General features: G+C 35.0%; 1 protein-coding gene across 4 annotated transcripts in view; it reads right to left on the reverse strand.

Annotated features, from left to right (window-relative positions):
* The window catches only part of oxr1b (oxidation resistance 1b), a 97891-nt gene that overhangs the window by 42348 nt on the left and 33741 nt on the right, over positions 1-21802 (reverse strand). For 3 of the 4 annotated variants that reach the window (XM_005159459.5, XM_005159458.5, XM_073931030.1), the window contains exon 4: positions 6686-6771. In XM_005159459.5, coding sequence (XP_005159516.1) covers positions 6686-6771 — 86 coding nt within the window. Of the gene's footprint in view, positions 1-6685; positions 6776-21802 lie in introns of those variants that run through there. The other variant, NM_001045203.1, reaches the window with a different exon arrangement.

Below are 21802 nucleotides of genomic sequence, written 5' to 3' on the forward strand. Positions count from 1 at the left end.
CACACACACACACACACACACACACACACACACACACACACACACACACACACACACACACACACACACAAAGTTAGATATTATTTCATTAGCTAAAAAAACTCCCGAAAGTTTTATAAAAGAAAACATCAGCTCCGTGTAACAGTGCTGACCAAGCACTCTAATCTGTCGGAACAGCAAAAGCAAGACCCAGGTGAAAACCGACCCGTGCATTTTATGAGACGTCCACCTGTAAAAGAGCCAATCATTGCAAATTACTGCTTCCTTTGTCTCCGTCTGAAAAGAAAGTGCAATATTAAAGCCCCTTTTTTGTTTGCTATTTAAAGCATTTCATTTTCTATTCGGCTTAGTCCCTTTATTATTCAGGGGTCACCACAGCGGAATGAACCGCCAACTTATCCAGCACATGTTTTATGTTTTATGCAGTGGATGCTCTTCCAGCCGCAACCCATCGCTGGGAAACACCCATACACTCCCATTAACACACATGCACTACAGACAATTTAGCTTACCCAATTCACCTACCGTAAATCGCACATCTTTACTGTAGGAGCACCCAGAGGAAACCCACACAAACATGGGGAGAACATGCAAGCTCCACACAGAAATGCCAACTAACCCAGTCAGGGCTTGAACCAGCAACCTTCTTGCTGTGAGGCGACAGCGCTACCCAGATCCGCCCCAGACAGTAATTAAATATATTTTAAATACAATTTTAATGATGTAATTAGTAATTATTAGTGTTTTTAAGTAACTTACCCAACACTGATTGTAAGTTCAGTATCAAGATACTGTCAGGGTTCTGCCACTCTGGTCTTGTAAATTCTTGTTTTGGTGGCAGAGCTCTGACACTACCCATGTCCGGTCCTGTTTCTGTCTCTGTGTGTGCGCGCGCGCCGTCGTGGGTGTACGCAGAGTGTGCGCGCTGCCGCTTGATGTGGCCGCTGCGCTCTGCGTCCCTCAGACGCGTGCGCTCTTGTACTAGTGTTTGTGTTTGTTCTGTCAGCATCGCGCTGCTTTATTCTCGGCGCCTCCGTCTAGTTGGTTTCAGTTTTGGTTGGCGCTGAGATGAAGCATGCGCGTTGCTTATGTGTGAGCGCACGGTAAAGTGTTTATCTATCGTGTGCTCGTGTCTTGCGTCTCTTGTCAAAGCACGTGGCTCGGTGTTTACATTGTGGTCACGTGCTTTTGTCGTGTGCTTTAGTGTTGTGCTTGTCTTGTCATGAACATGCGGTTAATGAGTTCTCTCATTGGCTGCATGTTCTTGCCCTGTTTTATGTGAGCGCATGGCTTGTGTTGTCTCTCTGTGTCATGCGCTCTCCCGTCTATTGTCTAGTCCCACCCTCCTTGTTAACTCATTATTATTTAGTCATGTTCACCTGTGTGCCAATTTACCTTTTGCTTTATAATCCCCTCATGTTTTCAGTCCTGTGCCAGTTCGTTGTCTACACTCCCCTGTGTTCTTGCTCCAGTCTTGCCTTGTCTTGTCAGCCCAGCCAAGTTTGTGTGTTTTGTTAATGTTTTCCCCCTCGGGGTAGTTTTGTTTTGCCTTTTATTTTTTATTATTAATAAATACCCATTATTTCTTTGCATTTGAGTCCTCGCTCCTTTTCCCCACCACGAACGTGACAGATACGTATCAAATCATGACTTGACTTTGTCTTTATACTACCAATAACTGAACACTTTCAAATGAGCCACGACTCAAGTCCTCAATAGCTTTCAAAAGAATTTATACACTGATTACACACATGGTTTGTTTTTGAATAAAAACCAAAGCGCCGTCCTTGAGTGCCACAGGGAGATGATTGTCTGCTTTTCAAAGCGCATTCAAGTCTAAATGTCAGCTTAAACACACAAAAGATCCCAAAGAGGGATGTATTGAACCATATTGAACCAAGATGACCATTCCGTCGGAAAAACCTAAAAAGATTACCTCGCCCAATGAAAACACAAGCCTCTTTAAGCCACAAAAGACATGATTGGATGAGACAGAACATCTATAGGACAAATTATAATCAAGTACATTCAGCATGTTGACGCATAAGTGTGTTTACTGTAATGGCGACAGTGAGGAACTGGTCTTCTGGTGGCTTGTTGCCGTACGTTTTGATAAATCCCCGGGTGGCAGGATCTCAGATCACCCGATCACTCTGTCACCTGATCCAAATCATTGATTCCCATTGGGTATCGCTTACAGTCCAACAGCCGGACATAAATAATTGAGGGCCATCTCAGCGTCTGCATTCAGCTTATCCTTCAGAGAGACCCTTCAGTTAACAGATCACATATTATTTACATTACATTTAATGTTTCTGAATTTTGATTCATGCTAAATTGAGTTGAATTAGCTCAGTGTTGGGTCAAATATGGACAAATCCAACAGCTGGGTTTAAAAAAAAAGGTTAATTTACGTTTAATTAAAAAAAAGATTAAACCCATGTTTGCTTTGTTTAGTTTTGACCCAACGTTGGATTTAAACAACTCATTTTTTTAGAGTTTATGCTCAACAAGGCTAATTTTATTGAATGAAAAACAGTGTAAAATTAATACTGGAAAATGAAAAACAAATACTATAAAAATGAAATAAAACACAATAATTAAAACTGGATTCAAATTGAATGTACATGTTTTTTTTTCCGGGTGAATTTTCAGCGTCATTACTGTTCGGGGTCACATGATCCTTCACAAATTATTATAATATGATGATTTGTTGCTCTAAATCAATGACGAAAATGTCTTATTAATTTAATCTTATTATTATCATTAAAACTCAAAACTGTTTTTGCTGCTTAATATTTCTGTAGAAACGGTGACAGATTTTTACAAGAATATTTTATGAATGTAAAGTTTAAAACTAAAATAAAATAAGCTATCATGATTTTCACAAAATAATATATGTTATATTAACAAAAAATGTTTTTACCCACTGATAATAATAAGAAATGTTTCTTGATCATCAAACCAGCAAATTGGAATGATTCCTAAATGCGACACTGAAGCAAACTGAACATCAGCTCATTTTTAAATATTGAAACATAAACCACACCCTTTAATATGTCACAACATTAGTATTTTTCATTAAATCATTAAATAAATGGCTTCTTAATGAGCCTAAAACCTAAAAGAATCTTGACTATATCAAATGTTTAAAATGTAGTGTACTTGAATACACACACATGCATGTAAACAAGTATAACCATGACAAGCCAATATTAATATTTCACAACATTCCTGTTTTAGTTGTAGTTTTTCATTGAATTGTTAGAAAAATGGAGCCATAATGAGCATAAAACACTTTTTGAAACATATAAAAATTTATATCATAAAATATAATAAAATATAAACTCTTTCAAACCTGTATGTAGTGTATCTGAACACATACGTATTTTAAAAATGTGTCTCAGCCTACATTACTTGACAAACCGTAATATACATTGTTCCGGATATGATTCGATGCACATTTTAGATGACAAATCCACTAGAGGGCGCTGTCTATATTTTTGCAAATCTGAAACACATTATTAACGATAAGTTTGTTATTTATAAGGCTTAATGTACCAATCACCAAGTGAACCACTGACCTAAACCCAACCAATAGCGTTTCAAAACCAAATTTAAGAGAAACGTGCACCGCGACCATATAGTTTTACCTTGATTTTACATTGCTTTTATTTTTTTTGTGAAATCTTTGAGGTCCAATTCAAATCATAGACTCTGGTAAGTTGTTTTATGGCATTTACTTGCTGTTGCACAATTTAAAAACTGCACAAAAATGACCTTAATAATTGATAAAATGTCTCTGTAAATATCATCAGTGTGAAAAGGAATAAAACTTGAGGTTGGCCCCATAACGTTCATTTAACTGCAGTCAAACATAAGCAAATGTTTTTGTGATTTCTCTAAGATGTAGGCTGAATTTATTTGATGTTGCACAATTTAAATCTGCATGAAAATGATCTTTATTCGTTGATAAAATGTCTCTCTAAATATCATTAGTGTCAAGATGACCTGCAATCCAGCCTGTGCAGATCGCTGGTAAACACAGTTAGGTACAAATTTGCCAGCAAAAGAACTACAAGATCCAGTCATGCACTGCACACACACACCGGTTCCTAATACTGTCTGATTGCAAACACTTACAGCTGAAGCTGCTTATGGACTGATTACAGGACTATTTAAACCGCACGCATACATACATCATTGCTGAGTCTTGTTAGACTGTTTGTGAACATTACGTCGCGTTTTCCTTGTCTTACCTGATGTTGTTTTTTTACCCTCGCTTTGTTTTGTTTGTTTATTTCTGCCTGCTGCCTGCCTTTTGACCATTTGCCTGTGTATTCGACTACGACTATGGATTAGCCACGTACATTGTGACCGTTGCTTGCCTGACCATCTCTGTAAATTAAACCCTGCATTTGGATTTTCACCCCCTGTAGTCAGCGTCACTTCACATTACTATTAGCATGAAAAGAAACAAAACTTGTTGTTGGCCCCATATTTTTTAACTGCAGAGTAACATATGTTTAAGTACATTTTTATAGCTTTCACAGAAATGTAGGCTGAAGCACGTATTTTATTTCTCTTAGAACTTCCAGGTTGGACATAATGAACTGTCCAACTCAAAAAATATCTGAAAGTTTTTCAATCACATCTACTCATGAACACACTATAGAATAAAAACTCGTATGAGGCTGCTGGATGTCAACGTTAGGAAAGTAGTCCAGTGGTCGTGCAGCTCTGAAAGCATTGATTGATTAAAGCCATCAATCTTTGGTCAGAGGGCCACAAATCACTATGATTGGTAAGTGTGGACATTAAGGTGTGCAATTACAGAGGGAAAGTGTACGGTTTCACAACACTGACAATAAGAAAGAGAAAGGTGGGGGCTGGGTTACAAAACAGTAAAGGTAACTGAGAATTTAAAAAAAAAAAAAAAAGCTTATTGAAACTCTTTTAATGCTGTTGTTGAAGTTTAAATAATCCATTAAACTTCACTGGCAAAAAAGAAGAAATCATTAAACCCGAGTATGAGAATATGTTGGAGGAGCGGTGTGCTATTATTTGAGTGATCAGACTTAAAACTTGGAGCAATTCAGACAATTTGGTGTGCTCTTTTGACCTGTAAATAATCATCCAGATTAACAAAGTAACTGCAAAAGTATTACTCTAATTTTTTGAGTAATAATAATTTAATTGAATAATTTAATAATTAGTAATCTAATTTAAATTAGAACCATGATTTAATTAAATGAATGTATAAATAAATTATTTAATTTTTATTAAAATAAAAAAGAACGTAAGAAAGAAATAAAATAATCTAAAATATAACAAAATAACGAATGAAATTAACTAGTAAGATAAAAGTAAAAGTAAAAATTTAATAAAAAAAACAATAAAAGTAAAAATAAAATAAAATAACCTGGCATACTTTATGAATCCACAGATTTTTTTAAATGTATTTTATAAATACATTATTTTATTTTAATTGTTTATGTATTTTAATGTATTTATTGTATTTAATGTATTTTTATTTTTAATGTATTTTATAAATATATTATTTTGTTTTAGATAAAATACAAACTAAAAAACTAAATAAGAAAAAAAATAATCTAAAATATGACAAAACAATGAATATAATTAATCAGTAAAATAAAAATAAAATACAATAAAATAAAATAAAATAAAATAAAATAACCTGACAGGTTGTGCATTTGTACGCAGATTTTAATAAAAAAAAATTTAATGTATGTTAATTTCTAATGTATTGCAAAATAATAAATATAATTAACCAGTAAAATACAAATGAAATGAAAATAAAATACAAGAAAAGAAAATAAACCTGAAATGCTTACATTATTTTTTAAATAAAATAATTAATAAATTTAACCACTAAAATAAAGGTAAAAATAAAATTAAATTAAATTAAATAACCTGACATGCTTTGCATTTTACACAGATGTTTATTAATATGTTTATAAATTTTTTTTATTTTGAACAGATTTTATAAATACTTTTATTTTTTAATCAAAATAATGAAATGATGATGATAAAATATAATTAACCAGTAAAATCTAATAAAATAAAATAAAATAAAATAAATAAAATAAAATAAAATAAAATAAAATAAAATAAAATAAAATAAAATAAAATAAAATAAAATAAAATAAAATAAAATAAAATAAAATAAAATAAAATAAAATAAAAAATACCTGACACGCTTTACGCATGTCCCCAGATTTCCTAAACAAACCTCCTCAAGCTTTCTCTAAAAGGCTGCGGGCTGACAGCCTCCCCAGTGATCTGCCCCTTCTCCCTCTCCCAGCATCCACCGGCACTGCCACTGTTACCATGGAGAAAGTCACCACCTGATTTGAGGTCATCTCAAGAGCATATGATAAAGCATCTCTAATTCTCCATCTCAAATTCATTAAAAACAAACCCAGTTGCCACAACATCCAAAAACAAATCCATTATCATGATCACTGCTACAACACACAACAGCAGGTAAAACTACCACGAACAACAGCAATTAAAGTCATACAGTAATAACAGCAATGCAGCGTGAATGAATCAGACATATTTCCATAATTACAAGCATGCGGCTGTATGTACACACACACGCGCACACACATATTATGTAAACAGAGCCACCTGGACGAGACAGTAAACACCTACTACTCACCACGTACTCCATGGTGCCTTTGGGCCTCTGGAAGGAAATCCTGCGCACATCTTTCCTCTCCAGCGCACTCTTTTTCTGCCCGGTGTCTGAAAGTAAACGAGGGACAGCGCGGGTTACGCTAGTCATGGTCCTCCTCTCTCTTCTCATCTCTTCTAAAGAGCCGCGCGGTCTGTTCCCCCCCACCCCTCGCGTTCGCTCATCCGTTAGCAGCAGCAGCAGTGATAGAGTGATAGAGAGAGAGAGAGAGAGAGAGAGAGAGACCGGTCGGTTTGTTATCCTGCCGGCCGCACATAGGGGAGTGGCTCTGGGTTTCTATGTGTGTTTAGATGCTCCTCTCCAGACCTCCTGAATGTCATTTTAATGAATGCAGTTACAGTTATGTGGGGATCTGTATTGGTTGATGCCATATGTTTTGAGCGTCTGTGAGTTTATAGATTCAGAAATTAGGGTAATAAAATAACACGATTGCATTTGGATGATAAAATCAGCTGGCACTGCAAATAGAGATTAAGTCCCACTTTATATTAATTGGCATTGGCTACTATGTACTTGCATCAAAAAATGAATGCAATGTGTTCATATTGTATTGCAGAACCCCTTTCGGTACTCTTGAGGTGGGATACGGGTAGCATTAAGGACAGGTTTGGTGGTATGGGTAGGTTTAAAGGAGGGTTGAGGTGTGAGGGATGGTCAACAGTGTAGTTATTAATCATAAGTACATTTAAAGGGTCACGAAACACCAAAACACATTTTTTGAGCTGTTGACAGTCGTATATGTGTCCCACACTGCTAAAAACACTATTAGGACACCTATATTTCACTAAAAAGTGTAAATTGGTTGTTTTTGCGTTATTTCAAGCAAATTCGTACTTCCTGTTTGAAACAAATTTTTGAAGCTGCGTCACGGCCATGACATAATAGTGTTGTATTCCAGCGTGCAGACTGGGCGTCTGTGCCAGAGTGAGTCTTATTACGTCTTACAGTGTGATGCATTAATGCATGAGTAAGGCTTGGTTCAAACCAATCAGCGCGCTCTACTGTGCAACTTCATTAATATTCATTTGTGTCACCGTGCTTACACCACAAAGACGCCATGTTGTGTTGGCAAAACAAGCGTGACGTGTTGCTTTTATAGTTTGCTGCCATTAAGTTTCGTTTTCATTTTCTCTCTGTGAGAGCTCATCTGGATCACGTGTGGATTACAGTGTACGCGACGCTCGACAACAATAACTTACGTGTCTAAGGGGGAACATTGTTTACCTGAGAGCTGTTCTCATCTGTAAACGCTGAAATCTGGATTCGCTTGTAGTATTCTCTCCATATAGACGCGGCTCTAGTTGCTGGTGATTGTCCTGTCTCTACAGATTTGGTAAGTGAGCGACCAGTGCTCTTCGTTTATTCAGTTTGTTCGTATCGAATTAAGTTAACTATTGCACTGAGTGCAGAAATGTTAGCACCGCATTTTGTGACCGGAATAACACACGCGGCTTTCTGACACTACCTGCCGTGTGCATCTAAGTTTCTGGGAAATGCAGAGTTTTTTTTTTTCTCTCATTCGCCGTGCGGTATCAAACATTGCATGAAAAATACACGCTTAGAGCAGTTCCTCGAATCAAATATCTCGTTTGTCGCGAGAGGCATGAATGAATTCCCTGAATGAAAGAGCCAAACTGCAGTTAAAGTCCAACATTTAATAATTTGGCAAATAATTCGACTACAGATGTCCATGTAGGTTAAACACCATCACTTTCTCCTGTGTGTGTGGGTGTGTATTTTGACTCTGAAACTCGCGCGTGCACAAATAGACACTCCCACACCATCCCACTTTAGTTCCTCCGACACTCCCCCCTAAACAGAGCTGGACACGCCCACTTTTCTGACTTTTTCCAAAGTAGAGGTGTGAAAACACCCTGCTGAAACGAAGGGGTTTCATGGCCCTTTAAAAAACATGTATTTACACAATAGGTACATTGTAATGAATTATTCATTTTGGTGCATATTTGTTAAGGCCGCTTAATATAAAGTAGGACCAGATATGATTTTGTGATCATGTGTATACTGTTTGGTTTTCTATGAAGGCTGTGCACTCTTTTCCTCTCCATATGCACCAGACACCTTCTTATGCTGTGTTCACACCAGATGTTAGTTTGCTACAAGGGAATGATGCATAAAAAGAAAACCCCGCCCCTACTCAATATTCTGTGACAGTACATGCAACATACTGAAATAAAAGTCTCAAGAACTTGGTTCACAAGATCTTTAAACAGTTATGTTGAAACATGACAACATTTAAATATGTTAAATTAACATAAAACACCTTGCTATGACTTACTAATATTTTAAAATGTAGAAAAATAATTGTGAAAATGCTAAATAACGTGTGCATAACTCGAGTTTATTATTTGTAATTGCAAAATAATTTCAATTCTGAGGAAAAACTAAATAAGAAGCGTCACAAATACGTGAATATCAAGTGGATTAAGTTGACTGACAACTGTTTAAAACTTAAGCTTATAACGTAGCCATAAATTGTTTCTACGTTTTGAAGTTATTAAGAACATGTAATGTGAAATAACTACAATTCTGAGGGAAAAAAAGTTTGGAATTTGTAGCTGTTTCAATGTAAACTTTCACATTTATGGCAATCGCAAGTGAGAGAAAAATACAATGGTCAAGAGAGCTCAAATACACAGCAAATTAAGAAAACACAAACAAATAGAAAAACACAAACAAAGAAAACCTCCATTTAACACACAAGCATGCAAGAAATATGTTGCAAATGGCACAGAACATAATGGAAATGTGTCTTTTTCCATTTGTATGCATTTTCTTGCAGTGTATTTTAGCTTTTGAACCTTTTATAAGTAAAGACAGCTTTTTCCCCCTTTGGAGTGTTAAATACACCTGTCCGGACGAGTCTACTGGACCATCAGTCTCTGCCTGTGGCTCTCAGTGTAATGGCCACCAGAAAGAGCCATTAAATGGTAGAGATGTTTGCTGAACGTGATATAACTGTCATTTTTATGAGCAGGGTTATGAGGAGATCTGCACTGTGCTGCTTGACACAACATCTGTGAGTTTACAGCACCTGCTGATTCAGATATTTCAACCTGACAAATAAACAAACTAAACCTCCATATTGATGATTTAGGGTTGGATGATTAATGCCTTTACTGACGTTTTACCTGGCAAATTGTTTTTGATGTTAATTTGTTTATCAAATAATGTATATTAAAACAAAATGTACAATGCCATGAAAATATATCTGAGCAAGAGTTTGACTATTTATTGCCACATTAGCAGACATCTGTCTGTCTGTCTGTCTGTGTGTCTGTCCATTTTTCATCCATTCATCCCTGCATGCATTTTCCACCCATCTATCCATTTTCTATCCATCCATTTTCCATTCCCATATTTCTATCCAGTCATTCATCCATCCATCCAACCATGCATCTATCCGTACAATTTTCATCCATCTATCTATTTTCCATCCATCTATGTTTTGCATTCATCCATTTATCCTTTTTCCATCCATCCATCCATCCTTCCATCCATTTTCCATCTACCCAGCAATCCAATTCATATATCAATATTCTATCCATCTATCCATTTCCATCCACCTATCCATCCATTCATACATCCATTTTCCATCCATCCACCTATCTATGCATATTTCATCCATCCATCCATCCATCCATTCTTTTTCCATCCATATATCCATTCTTAATCCATCCATTTTCCATTCCCCCATTTCTATACAGTCATTCATCCATCCATCCAACCATGCATCTATCCATACATTTTTCATCCATCTATGCATTTTCCATCCATCTATTATCCATCCATCTCTCTGTTTTCCATTCATCCATTTATCTATTTTCCGTCCATCCATCAATCCATTTTCTATCCATCCATCGATCCATCATTTTTCAATCCATATTCCATCCATCTATCCACTTTCCATCCATATATCCATCCATCCATCCATCCATCCATTTTCCATCCACCCATCCATCCTTTTATTTTCCATCTATCCTCCCACCTATCTATCGATATTTCACCCATCCATCCATCCATCCATCCATCCATCCATCTATCCATCCATCCATTGTCCATCCATGTATCCATTTTCCATCCATCCATCCATAATCCACCCATCTATCTACTTTCCATCCATCTATCCATTTTCCATCTATCCAATGCCCATCCATCCATCCATCCATCCATCCATCTGTCATCCATTCATCTATTTTACATCCATCTATCCATTTATTGTCCATCCATCATCCATCCATCTATTTTCCATTAATCAATCATTTCATTTAATTAATTTTCCATTAATCAATTTTCATTTTAGATCCATCCATTCATCCATCCATCCATCCAACTATTTTCCACCCAAACATCCAGCCATCTATCCATTTTCCATCCATCCATTCATCCATCCAACCATTTTCCATCCATTCATCCATCCATGTATCCATTTTCATCTATCCATCCATCCATCCATCCATAATCCACCCATCTATCTACTTTCCATCCATCTATCCATTTTCCATTTATGCATTGTCCATCTATCCATCTGTCATCCATTCATCTATTTCACATCCATCTATCAATTTTCCATATATCCTTCTATCCATTTACTGTCCATCCATCTATTTTCCATTAATCCATCCATCCATTTTCCATCCATCCATCCATTCATCCATCCATCTATCCATTTTTCATCCATCCATTCATCCATCCATCTAACCATTTTCCACCCAACCATCCATCTATCCATTTTTCATCCATCCATTCATCCATCCATCCAACCATTTTTCACCCAAACATCCAGCCATCTATCCATTTTCCATCCATCCATTCATCCATCCAACCATTTTCCATCCATTCATCCATCCATCCATCCATCCATCCATCCATCCATCCATTCATCCATTTTCCATCCATCCATCAATCAATTTTTCATCTATCTATCCATTTTCCATCCATCTATAACAGTTATTAGTATATATGTATAACAATTATGTAAGAATAAAAATAAATAAAACTAACACGATTTAAACATGTCAAATAGTAAACAATAGAAAATATTTTAGTTTAATATATTTAAAAATACAGTTGACAGAGGAGGATTTTCAACACTGTTACTCGTATGATTCTCTGGAAATCAGTCAAACCTATTGATATGAATATTTCTTATAAGTATCATCAAGCTTGAAAACAGTTGTGCTGCTTACTGTGAAACAAAGTTTAAAATAGAGCACAAACTTTCACACTGTTGTACATATTTTATGACTACTGCCAGTTTTGATAAATCATCCTCCAGCATCCTTGCCGAAAATAAAATAACAATCTTACAGCAGTGTTTGCAGAAACCTGGATTTACAGCTGCCCGAACCACCCACAAACACTGGCCTAAAGTGCAGCTGACAGTAAATCAGTCCAGCATCTGCTCAGGACAACAAATCACTGCTCTGAGCCTCTTATTATCTTGGCACCTTGGGCCATGACAAGTTATATTTAGCCGCAGGTTCCCACCAGTGTCGGAAACGGCTCCTGACTGATGCCCACGAGCAGATGCCCTCACAGACGGGGCGAAGGGTGAGAATGGATGATGTCCACTTTGGCACAAGCTTGCTGTTGAGTTTCGTTTCACTGCACCCCAGACAAACTAATCAGCCTCACTTTGAAAAGTAGGTTAGAAACTGTATATTTAAGAGGAGAGTCGGAGCATCCTAAATCATCCTGAATAGGGCTGTCAAATTTATGAAATTTGGCTGATGATTAATTTTCTAAAGCCAGACTGGATTTTGTTATGCTTTAAAAAATTAATTTCAAGGGTATCCAACTAGGGTCTCCAGAATTTGAAAGTTAAAGTATAGTAAAAGTGTTTGTAATAATGTTTTAATCCACATATTATATTTTTATGCACATTTTGAAATATTAAACAACATATTAAACATATTAAGAGATGGGGAGATGCACATCAATTTTGAAAATGTGCACTAAAAAAATGTATGCACAAAAATGACAAGGATAAACTTTTTATCCAATAAGAAAAATGTCCATGAAGTATGATGGAACCACATTTACTGAATAAATTCCAGCATTAATTAAAAAAATATATATTTTAACAGATAATTTATATGATATTCCAGTCGAGCAGGTGGAATATGTATACTTAAGTGCACTAAAATATACTTAAATACATGTACAATTTAAGTCTTATTTTTTTACTAAATTAAAATCTTTTGTACAAAATAAAAAAAAAAAATCTACATTAAATAAAACAAAAACTGCAAGATGATGTAGTCCAGGGTACATATTTGTTGGTTCTCAGAAATGTAGTCTTGGGCACATATTTCCAATCAGCCTGGGTTGCAATAAGTGCACTAATATTTTAAAAGTTTTACGTAAGTTTAAATCTACATGAATTTCATTTACAGTTCTTTTATCAAGTGTATTACATCTCTAACATTGACATAGTTCATTTAAGTATTAACGATGGAATGTATTTGACTATGACTCCTTGTACCATCTAAAGGTATTGCAATAGTCATGGTCATCTAAAGCAGGGCTGCCCAAACCTTTTCTTATGAAGGACCAAAAACCAAAATTGAGGGGGTGGGCCGAAGCTAAATATAACAAACTGTATTATATTAAAGTTACCATGGTAAGTTTTTAATTTCATAATATGTAAAAATATTTACTTTTTACAATAAAATCTACTTTATAACACAGTTTTTTTCATTCATTCATTCATTCATTCATTTTCTTTTCGGCTTGATCCCTTTATTATAATTATTTATTATTATTAGGAAACCCAAGCCAACATGGGGAGAACATGCAAACTCCACACAGAAAAGCTAACTGACCCAGTCGAGGCTCAAACCAGCAACTTTCTTGCTACCCACTGTGCCACCGTACAGCCCCAACAGAGTTTTTATTTAAAAAAAAAAATCAATTTGTACTCAATATTAAAATATGTGTCCTAATAGTTTAATTAGCAACATGCCACACAAATCTATCTGTAAACATCTAAAAAAAATGTGTTTTACGCCCCATTCACACGGGGCTTCAGCGTCAATGCTTGGCAGAGGGCGTGTCTGAAGTTGGGGCTGACGCGATCGTCATAGCAGCGTCAGCCAATGAAATTAGTCAGCAATAGGCTACTGTCTGAGCTGGTGTATTTGCATACAGGGATCTGATTGGCTGACGCTTCCGTCGGCACTTGAAAAGTTGAGCAAGTCCCAACTTTTGCAGTGAGCAACACCTCTGAAGTGGCACCGAATGCTGTTCGGCAACACCTGACATCACCCATTCAAAGTGAATTGGAAGCATTGAAGCTGCCGCCCTGTGTGAATAGGGCATTAAGGTTTCATGGCCCAATGAAAAGTCTAATGAATTTACAGCATTTAATTAAAACATTTAACTTCAGGTTTGCTTTTTTTTAGCTCAGCAATTAAACTAAAAAAATCAATACATTACGTTAAATTAGAAATGAGGATTTGATTTCTGTTTGAGAGAATCCCCAACCTTCCCCATCACTTGTCCCCATCTGACTGGTTGGAGGGCCAAATCAAAGGTGACCTGCGGGCAATAGTTTGGGCATCTCTGATCTGATGCAGCCATTGTTAAATCTAAAGTGCAATAACCGCAAAAGATAGTAATTTAATAAACCCCAAAAAGGCCTAGTCTTAAACTTTCAATCCAACCTTGAGGGAACAATAAAACAATTTTTACATTGTCTGAAGAAAGTAAAAGCACCAAAACTAAAAAGTTCTTCAAAGTACCATCTACACATTCACTTTATAAGAGAGAGAGAGAGCATCTAACTAGGCAGAGTGTGCATAACAAACTCCTACTCATTAATGGACGTTTGGAGGGAGGATATACCTTCTGAGTGACCAGCCTCAAATGCATCTTCGTTATTCAAAGATTAAAGGAAGCTGAGTGCCAATTAAAGTCATTCTCACTCAGTGTAAGGCTGATGTAAAGACGGCGTACCAGGACTGTTTGAAATGCCAGCTGCACACTTGAGCACAAATGAGGCCCCGGGGACTCCTCGGTCAGAGTACCTGAGGATACAGCGGGCGCTTTAAACACGACACACACACCCAGGCCAATTTATTCTGCACTGTCCCTTTTGTCCCATAAATGCCCCATCATAATGAAACTGCAAGGGCCAGCAGTTTAAGCCAGCATTAAAAGGGGGAAAATATTGAAAAAGGCGGTTTCAAAACTCAGCTCAGAACACCATTTAGACACAAAACGGCCTTTCAAGGACTTACAGATACTGAGCAGCCAAAACAGGCCATTTCAGAACCATGAGCATATTAAACGTCCACATAATACAAAATGCTGTGCTAATTCAACCCAAATTTGGGCATAATATTGACAAATTATAAATGTTGGGTTAAATTTGGTATATTTATTTAATAAAAAAAATAACCCAAGGGGTGGTTTTGTCCATATTTTACCAACATTTGCAGCACATGCTCAATGGAAATATGTACATTTCTTTGAAAAATAAAATACATTTCTCCAGATACATTTTGTTGCACATTTGAGATTCACATTCACTAGAGGGCGCTGTTTACAAGTTTGCAACTCTAACATGTTACTTTTTATGTACATTTCAGATACACATTCTTGTTTGTGACCAGGACTGGACTGGGAAAAAAAAAAACAGCGGCCCACTGCATACAATTAAAATGTTGGAGGTAACGCAATACAAGTAACGCGAGCTACGTAAAAATATTACTTTTAATAATATTATTAATTGATTTTATTTGTAAATGGCAACTTTCTAGACACCCAAGGTCGCCTTACAACAAGCATCAACAGCCGTGCTAAAACAAATTAAAACAAATAGTACAACATTACCAAACAAGTATAAACACACATCGCGAATATAAAATAACATGATAAAAAATTGTTAAAGGAAAGCCTGCTTAAAAAGATGGGTGTTTAGATAAGATTTAAATGTGTCAAGACTATCACTGCTCCTTAGATCTAGGGGAAGCGAGTTGCATAGCCGAGGAGCCATAGAGCTAAATGATCTGTCTCCCATTGTGCTTAAACGAGTGGTACTAGGGAGTAACGAGTAAAGTAACGCATTACTTAAAAAAAATAATTAATTATATTTGAGTTGCCTTTTAAAAAAAATGTACAATGAGTAACTTTTTAGATAAATTAATTAGCTTTTAAAAAATTTGTTGAATTAAAATAAGTGTAATCACGTTGAATTACACTCAGTGAGAGAATAAGCTCCACATGGGAACAGACAAAAACCTAGATGGCAGAAGCTTACATTTCTGTGATGGAAGTATTCTCATAATTTAGACACACAATGTCTCAATGGACAGTGATTTTACTGAACTAATAAGACAAAATACAAATATAGCAAACACATTGCTTTTAACTTTCATTAATCTGTAAAATATATAGTGTGTCGTTAAATGCAGAGTTCCTCTATTAAAAAAAAGAAAAATACCCTGCAAGTTCTGAAAGAGATAAAGTATGAAAAAGTAGCTCAAAAGTAACATAACGTATTAGTATATGATAAAAAGTAACAAATTAAGACAACTAGTTACTTTTTTGGGGAGTAACTCAATATTGTAATGCACTACTTTCAAAAGTAACTTTCCCCAACACTGATTGAGACGCACCCTAATACACCAGACGCAGAAGGAGCGTCAAGCGCGAGTGATTTACATGTTAAGTCAACACAAATGTGCAAATAGACATCCTGTTCCTGTATGTTCGAATGGTGTGGCGCGAATGACGCAAAATGCGCAAATGGCGCTATATGTGCGAATGACGCAGCGCAAATTAAGTGTTTTGTGCGTTTGACGCGCGTTTCTCGCAAATCGCTCGAGTTATATATATATTATCAATATGATTAATTATTAATATGACTAAAGTATGTTTTCTAAATATTTTTACATATTATTAAAAATCTGCGGACATTCGCGCCGCGTTAACCAATCAGGTGACACCGACAACAGTTCATCAAACTGGGCTCGGCTCAGTCAGAAGCGTCGCTGAAAGTCTCCGTCATCCAGGTTAAGTTTCTGGAGGAGTTTATGAGCTCACAGAGCTGGATGCACCCCTGAAAGGATCTAGAGGACCTAAATGAACCGACAATGTTTTTTATCTGTCATAAAGCACATAAACACTGTTATTTTGTTCATAAAATCCATGTTAGCTATTTAGCAACGAAGCCAGAGTCATCGGGCAGACAGAAGCCCTGCCCATCACGCGAATCCGCCTCTGTTCTGAAGTGAATTTGACACGCAAATGAAGCGGATTTGACGCGCAAATGATGCAGCGTTTATGGGGCGAATGAAGTGAGTAAACTCAAATGTTCACGTGGCTATTTACTGGCAAATAACGAAATTTATTGCTTTTATTTATCTTCTGCCAATACAGATCAACAATTCTGACGACATCACTCTGTACTTCACCTTCTCTTCAAATGTTCCATCCAATCAAACGCTCTCAAGAATCTGAAGCGCCCCGCCCACTACACTGTAAATAAACTGCGGCTGCATCTTTTATTAGAGCACATATTCACTATCATGAATTATTAGCCCCCTGTATATTTTTCCACCTTTTTTTCTAATTTTCTCGGACTAATTTCTTTTATCTTTGCCATGATGACAGTACATAATATTTAACTAGATATTTTTCAGGATACTAGTATTCAGCTTAAAGTGCAATTTAAAGGTTTAACTGGGTTAATTAGGCAAGTTAAGGTAATTAGGCAAGTCATTATACAAGGATGGTTTGTTCTGTAGACAATCAAAAATATTGCTAAAGGGGGGGTGAAAATATTGACCTTAAAATAGTATCAAAAATTAAAAACTGCTTTTATTCCAACAAAAGTAAAACAAAATAAGTTATATAAAATATTAAAATATTAAAATTTTATATAAAATATAAAATAAAAAATTATTTTGCTCTGTTGAACATAATTTAGAAAATATTTAAAAAAGAAAAAAAATTCACAAGAGGGCTAATATTTTGATTCAACATCTGCATCATGTCCGTCAGATAAATGCTATAGGGTTGCAACTTCAACAGAGGGAGTGAAATTAAAATAGAGATTTATGCTTGCATATGAATTCCAGATTGCAGCATCAGTTTCTCAGTAAAGGCTCGCTGGAGACCAAAGTGGGATAAGGCTGAAAAGTGTTTAGGTCAGCGGAGAGAAACACGGGCTCAGCAGAGTCCGATGTCTCCTTCATTCAGCTGTCACATTACAGGCAAGCGGAGCAGGAGTCCACAGTCATTACCTGGATTTATAAAGCGCTGTCAGTCAAAGTGCCTGTCACTCGCTGCACACCTCGGCTGAGGGAAATCATACGACACACAAATCAACTTGTACTCGAGTGGCTCTATACCGCTTTGAATTGCATTACGAGGCTGATCACTGTTAGAGGTGAAAAGTATCTAGATTCCCTGTGTCATAAGACAGCAGAATTTTATTTTATTTTATTTTATTTTATTTTATTTTATTTTATTTTATTTTATTTTATTTTATTTTATTTTATTTTATTTTATTTTATTTTATTTTAAATCCAACAGTTAACCTAAACATTTAAATAAAACAAAATAAAATAAAATAAAATAAAATTAAATTAAATTAAATTAAATTAAATTAAATTAAATTAAATTAAATTAAATTAAATTAAATTAAATTAAATTAAATTAAATTAAATTAAATTGATTGTACACGGTCACTCAGAATACCAAAACAACATCCTAGCAGCCACATAACAATATGCAAAAGAAGAAACAACACACAGAGCACCAAAGCAACATGGCAAAAAACAAGGCTTTTTAATACTGTCATTGAGTAACTAATTTAGCCCATATTAAGAGTTTCAATTTGTTCTTTATAAACTTAGCTTAAAAGATTTTAGTCATTTTACTGTGATATTAATTGTAATTGATTAATTGCACACATTTATTTTATTTAAAGTGTGTTTCAACTTGATTGTTTGATTGACCGTTGAGTTTTTTTTTTAAGTATTTCAAGTGAATTTAAAAAAAAATTATTTTAGTTATAGATTTGATTAAATATATCTCTGAAACTAACACCACTAACACAGCATGTGTGTCTACTCAATTATATGAATCAAATCTTTCAGAGATTTAAGTAGATCCTCAATTTATGAGCTCAATCAGTCGGTACCTTCTAAAAAGGGATGGTGCATCCATTACAGCAGTAAAACAGCTAGGATTAAATCAACATAAATCCATTTTAGTGTCAACAAATGAGAAACGGCTCCATGGCAAGTTTAGATTTGTGATAGAAAAAGATTCATGCATGGAGTCAAATTATCTTTGCGCTCGCCTCACTTTGCTCCAGCAATAAATCTGCGCTAAACGAAAAATAACATTTAAAATGCAGTCTTTTGTAAACAGCTGCAGTGAAAATTCAACAGAGAAATAAAAATGTACTCCAGTAAGAGAAAACAAGCTCCTTTACTTGACACCAGGAAAAATGGACACTTAAAATTGGGCAAAGCTACACAGTGAAAAATCTATTAATTAACAGTTTCTGTTTTGTGATTGCCAAAGGTTTTGTTTACAGGTGTGAATTGTATTATGGCATCTTCATCTCTGCTCTGTTGAATTTTGATGTTAAAAAATTAAACTCTACAGTTCAACAAAAGTGACTTTTAGTGAAATTTTACTAGTTTAAAATAATATAAATGTATAAGAAATAATATAGAGAGAAATTAATCTGTAAAATAGCAGAAAATTTACTGGCAGTTTACTTTTTTGTAGCATAATATATGCCAACACAGACAATGTATCACTTTAAACTATTAAAATGTTAATAAATGTCACGTTATTTAACTTTTCAAGGTTAAAAGTTGTTTGGAAGAAAGATCAAGGTCCCATAATGCAATTCAAAAGCATAAATAAATGAGGAAAAATAAAAACATGAATCACAAAATACGGAAAAAAAACCTGCTAATTTATGGATATTTTTTACAGTGTAGCCTTTTATTAGCTGACGCCTATTAAAAAGGACAGTAGTAGTATAGGATAATCCATCAATAAAGCTCTATTGTATTGATTATTTTTGTATTTTATTTATATAACAGACCAATTTCACATTTTCAGGTTTCTCAGCAGCAGAAGTGGTCATAGTTAAACTTAGAGCACTGTGAATAGGACAGAACTGTACAACAAATATTCTTTTGCAATCCTATTTGCTGAAATAATAAAAGAAAAAAGGCCACGATTGTGTAATCAAGACTTTCAGAAAAAGGAAAAAATAGTGTGAGACTGATAACAGCAGCCAGAGGAGAGATTTTACTCTCAGCCCCATAAACAATGCATTAGAAACAACTCGCATGAGCAGTAATTTGTTTTTGGAATTTGACGCAAAGATGATATAACATTCATAAATGCATATAAATGACATACATTAAAAAATCTAATTATAAAAACTTTCAAGGATTTAAGATTATGATTGAACGCATCATAACAGTCTTGTGAAAAAAGTCCACTAATATTAAATTGTATGATTTAAATTAAATTTACATTTGTAGTAGTACTATTATTTCTCAGTGATGGGTTGCAGCTGGAAGGACATCCGCTGGGTAAAACATATGCTGGATAAGTTGGCGGTTCATTCCGCTGTGGCGATCCCAGAATAACAAAGGGACTAAGCCGAAAAGAAAATGAATGAATGAGTAGTACTATTATAGTAGTAGTATGTATCTGTTATTATAATTTGTATTATTATTTGCATTCATAATTATTATTATTATTATTAAAATAATACCATTTGATTTGAGTAAAAACTGGAAAACTGGTTTTAAAATGTAAAACCTCTCAATAATTAACCTGCCTATTAATGTGATTAATGTGTTTCATATAGGGTTTAATACAAGTTTGATACACCCTCTACTGGTTCATCTCAGTAGTGTCTGAAAACATTTCATAAAATCAATTTAAAAATACAATTTGCATCACTTATGCAATCACACTGAAAAAAATATATTATTCAAAGATGATTCCTTGGATTTATTTTTTTACGTTAAGTGGTTTTAAACAATTTATTTGTGTTGAATTTAAACAAACTAATTAAGTTGAACATTATTCAACTTAATTTGTTTGTTTAAATTCAACACAAATAAATTGTTTGCAACAGTTCTGCATGCAACACTTTTTTATGAACCAATATCTTTCAAAATAAAACTTATATGACAAAAAGTCATGAGAACAAATGATTTTATGTTCCTTTAACTTGTTTTATTAAGGTCATTTTATGATCAGCTTTTAACTACTGTTTTTAGCCTGTTCAGTTGATGCAAGTTAAGATGGCTAGAAAATGTTATTTAATTTGAGCAAAAAATTTAAGCTGGAAGAATGTTTTTACGTTGTAAAAAATAAAATCATAATTCAGTATTTTGTTTGCCCAATGCAAACAGAACAGCCAGAATAAATAATGTACATTCACATTTTGTCTGTTCAAGCTGTAAACTAATTCATCCTTTTCATTGCATAAGAAAGGCGTATACACCCAATATGTCAGTGTACCTTGTAGGCACTGGTTCAGCCTATAAGCTCTCACAATATTACCCAGAAAGAAAACAAAAACCATATTTCATACACATATTCTGTAGATTGAGTATGACTGAAGGAGTAACACTTCAAATTTCCATTCACTCTATTACAGTGTTTTTTTACAGGAGCTCTCGTCCATTGCACTTCACTTGAGAAGATTACTTTTTGCTTGCTTGCGTGTGTGAGTGTGTGTGTTACATGCGAGAGGTAATTCAGAACAGTGCGCTTCAATCTCCAGCACACGAGCGCTGCTAGAAAAAGCTTTAAAAGCAAGAACGCAGCACTGTGCTTTTTCTTTTAACCCTTGCTGGCTCTGAGAACAGACAAAAGCCCTTCAAGAACACAAATATACCAGGAGCATCTCTCTACAAGAGTACAATTTGCCAGTGTATGTTTAACAGGAACATAGCATTTCAGTCTGTTTCAAAATTGTACGTTTCTCTGACAATTTTACTACTGAATGAGGCCACTTTGTAAAATGCAAATGTAAAATATTAGCATGGCCACAAGATGTAA

Source organism: Danio rerio, chromosome 19 (assembly GCF_049306965.1).
Source record: "Danio rerio strain Tuebingen ecotype United States chromosome 19, GRCz12tu, whole genome shotgun sequence".
Lineage (NCBI taxonomy): Eukaryota > Metazoa > Chordata > Actinopteri > Cypriniformes > Danionidae > Danio > Danio rerio.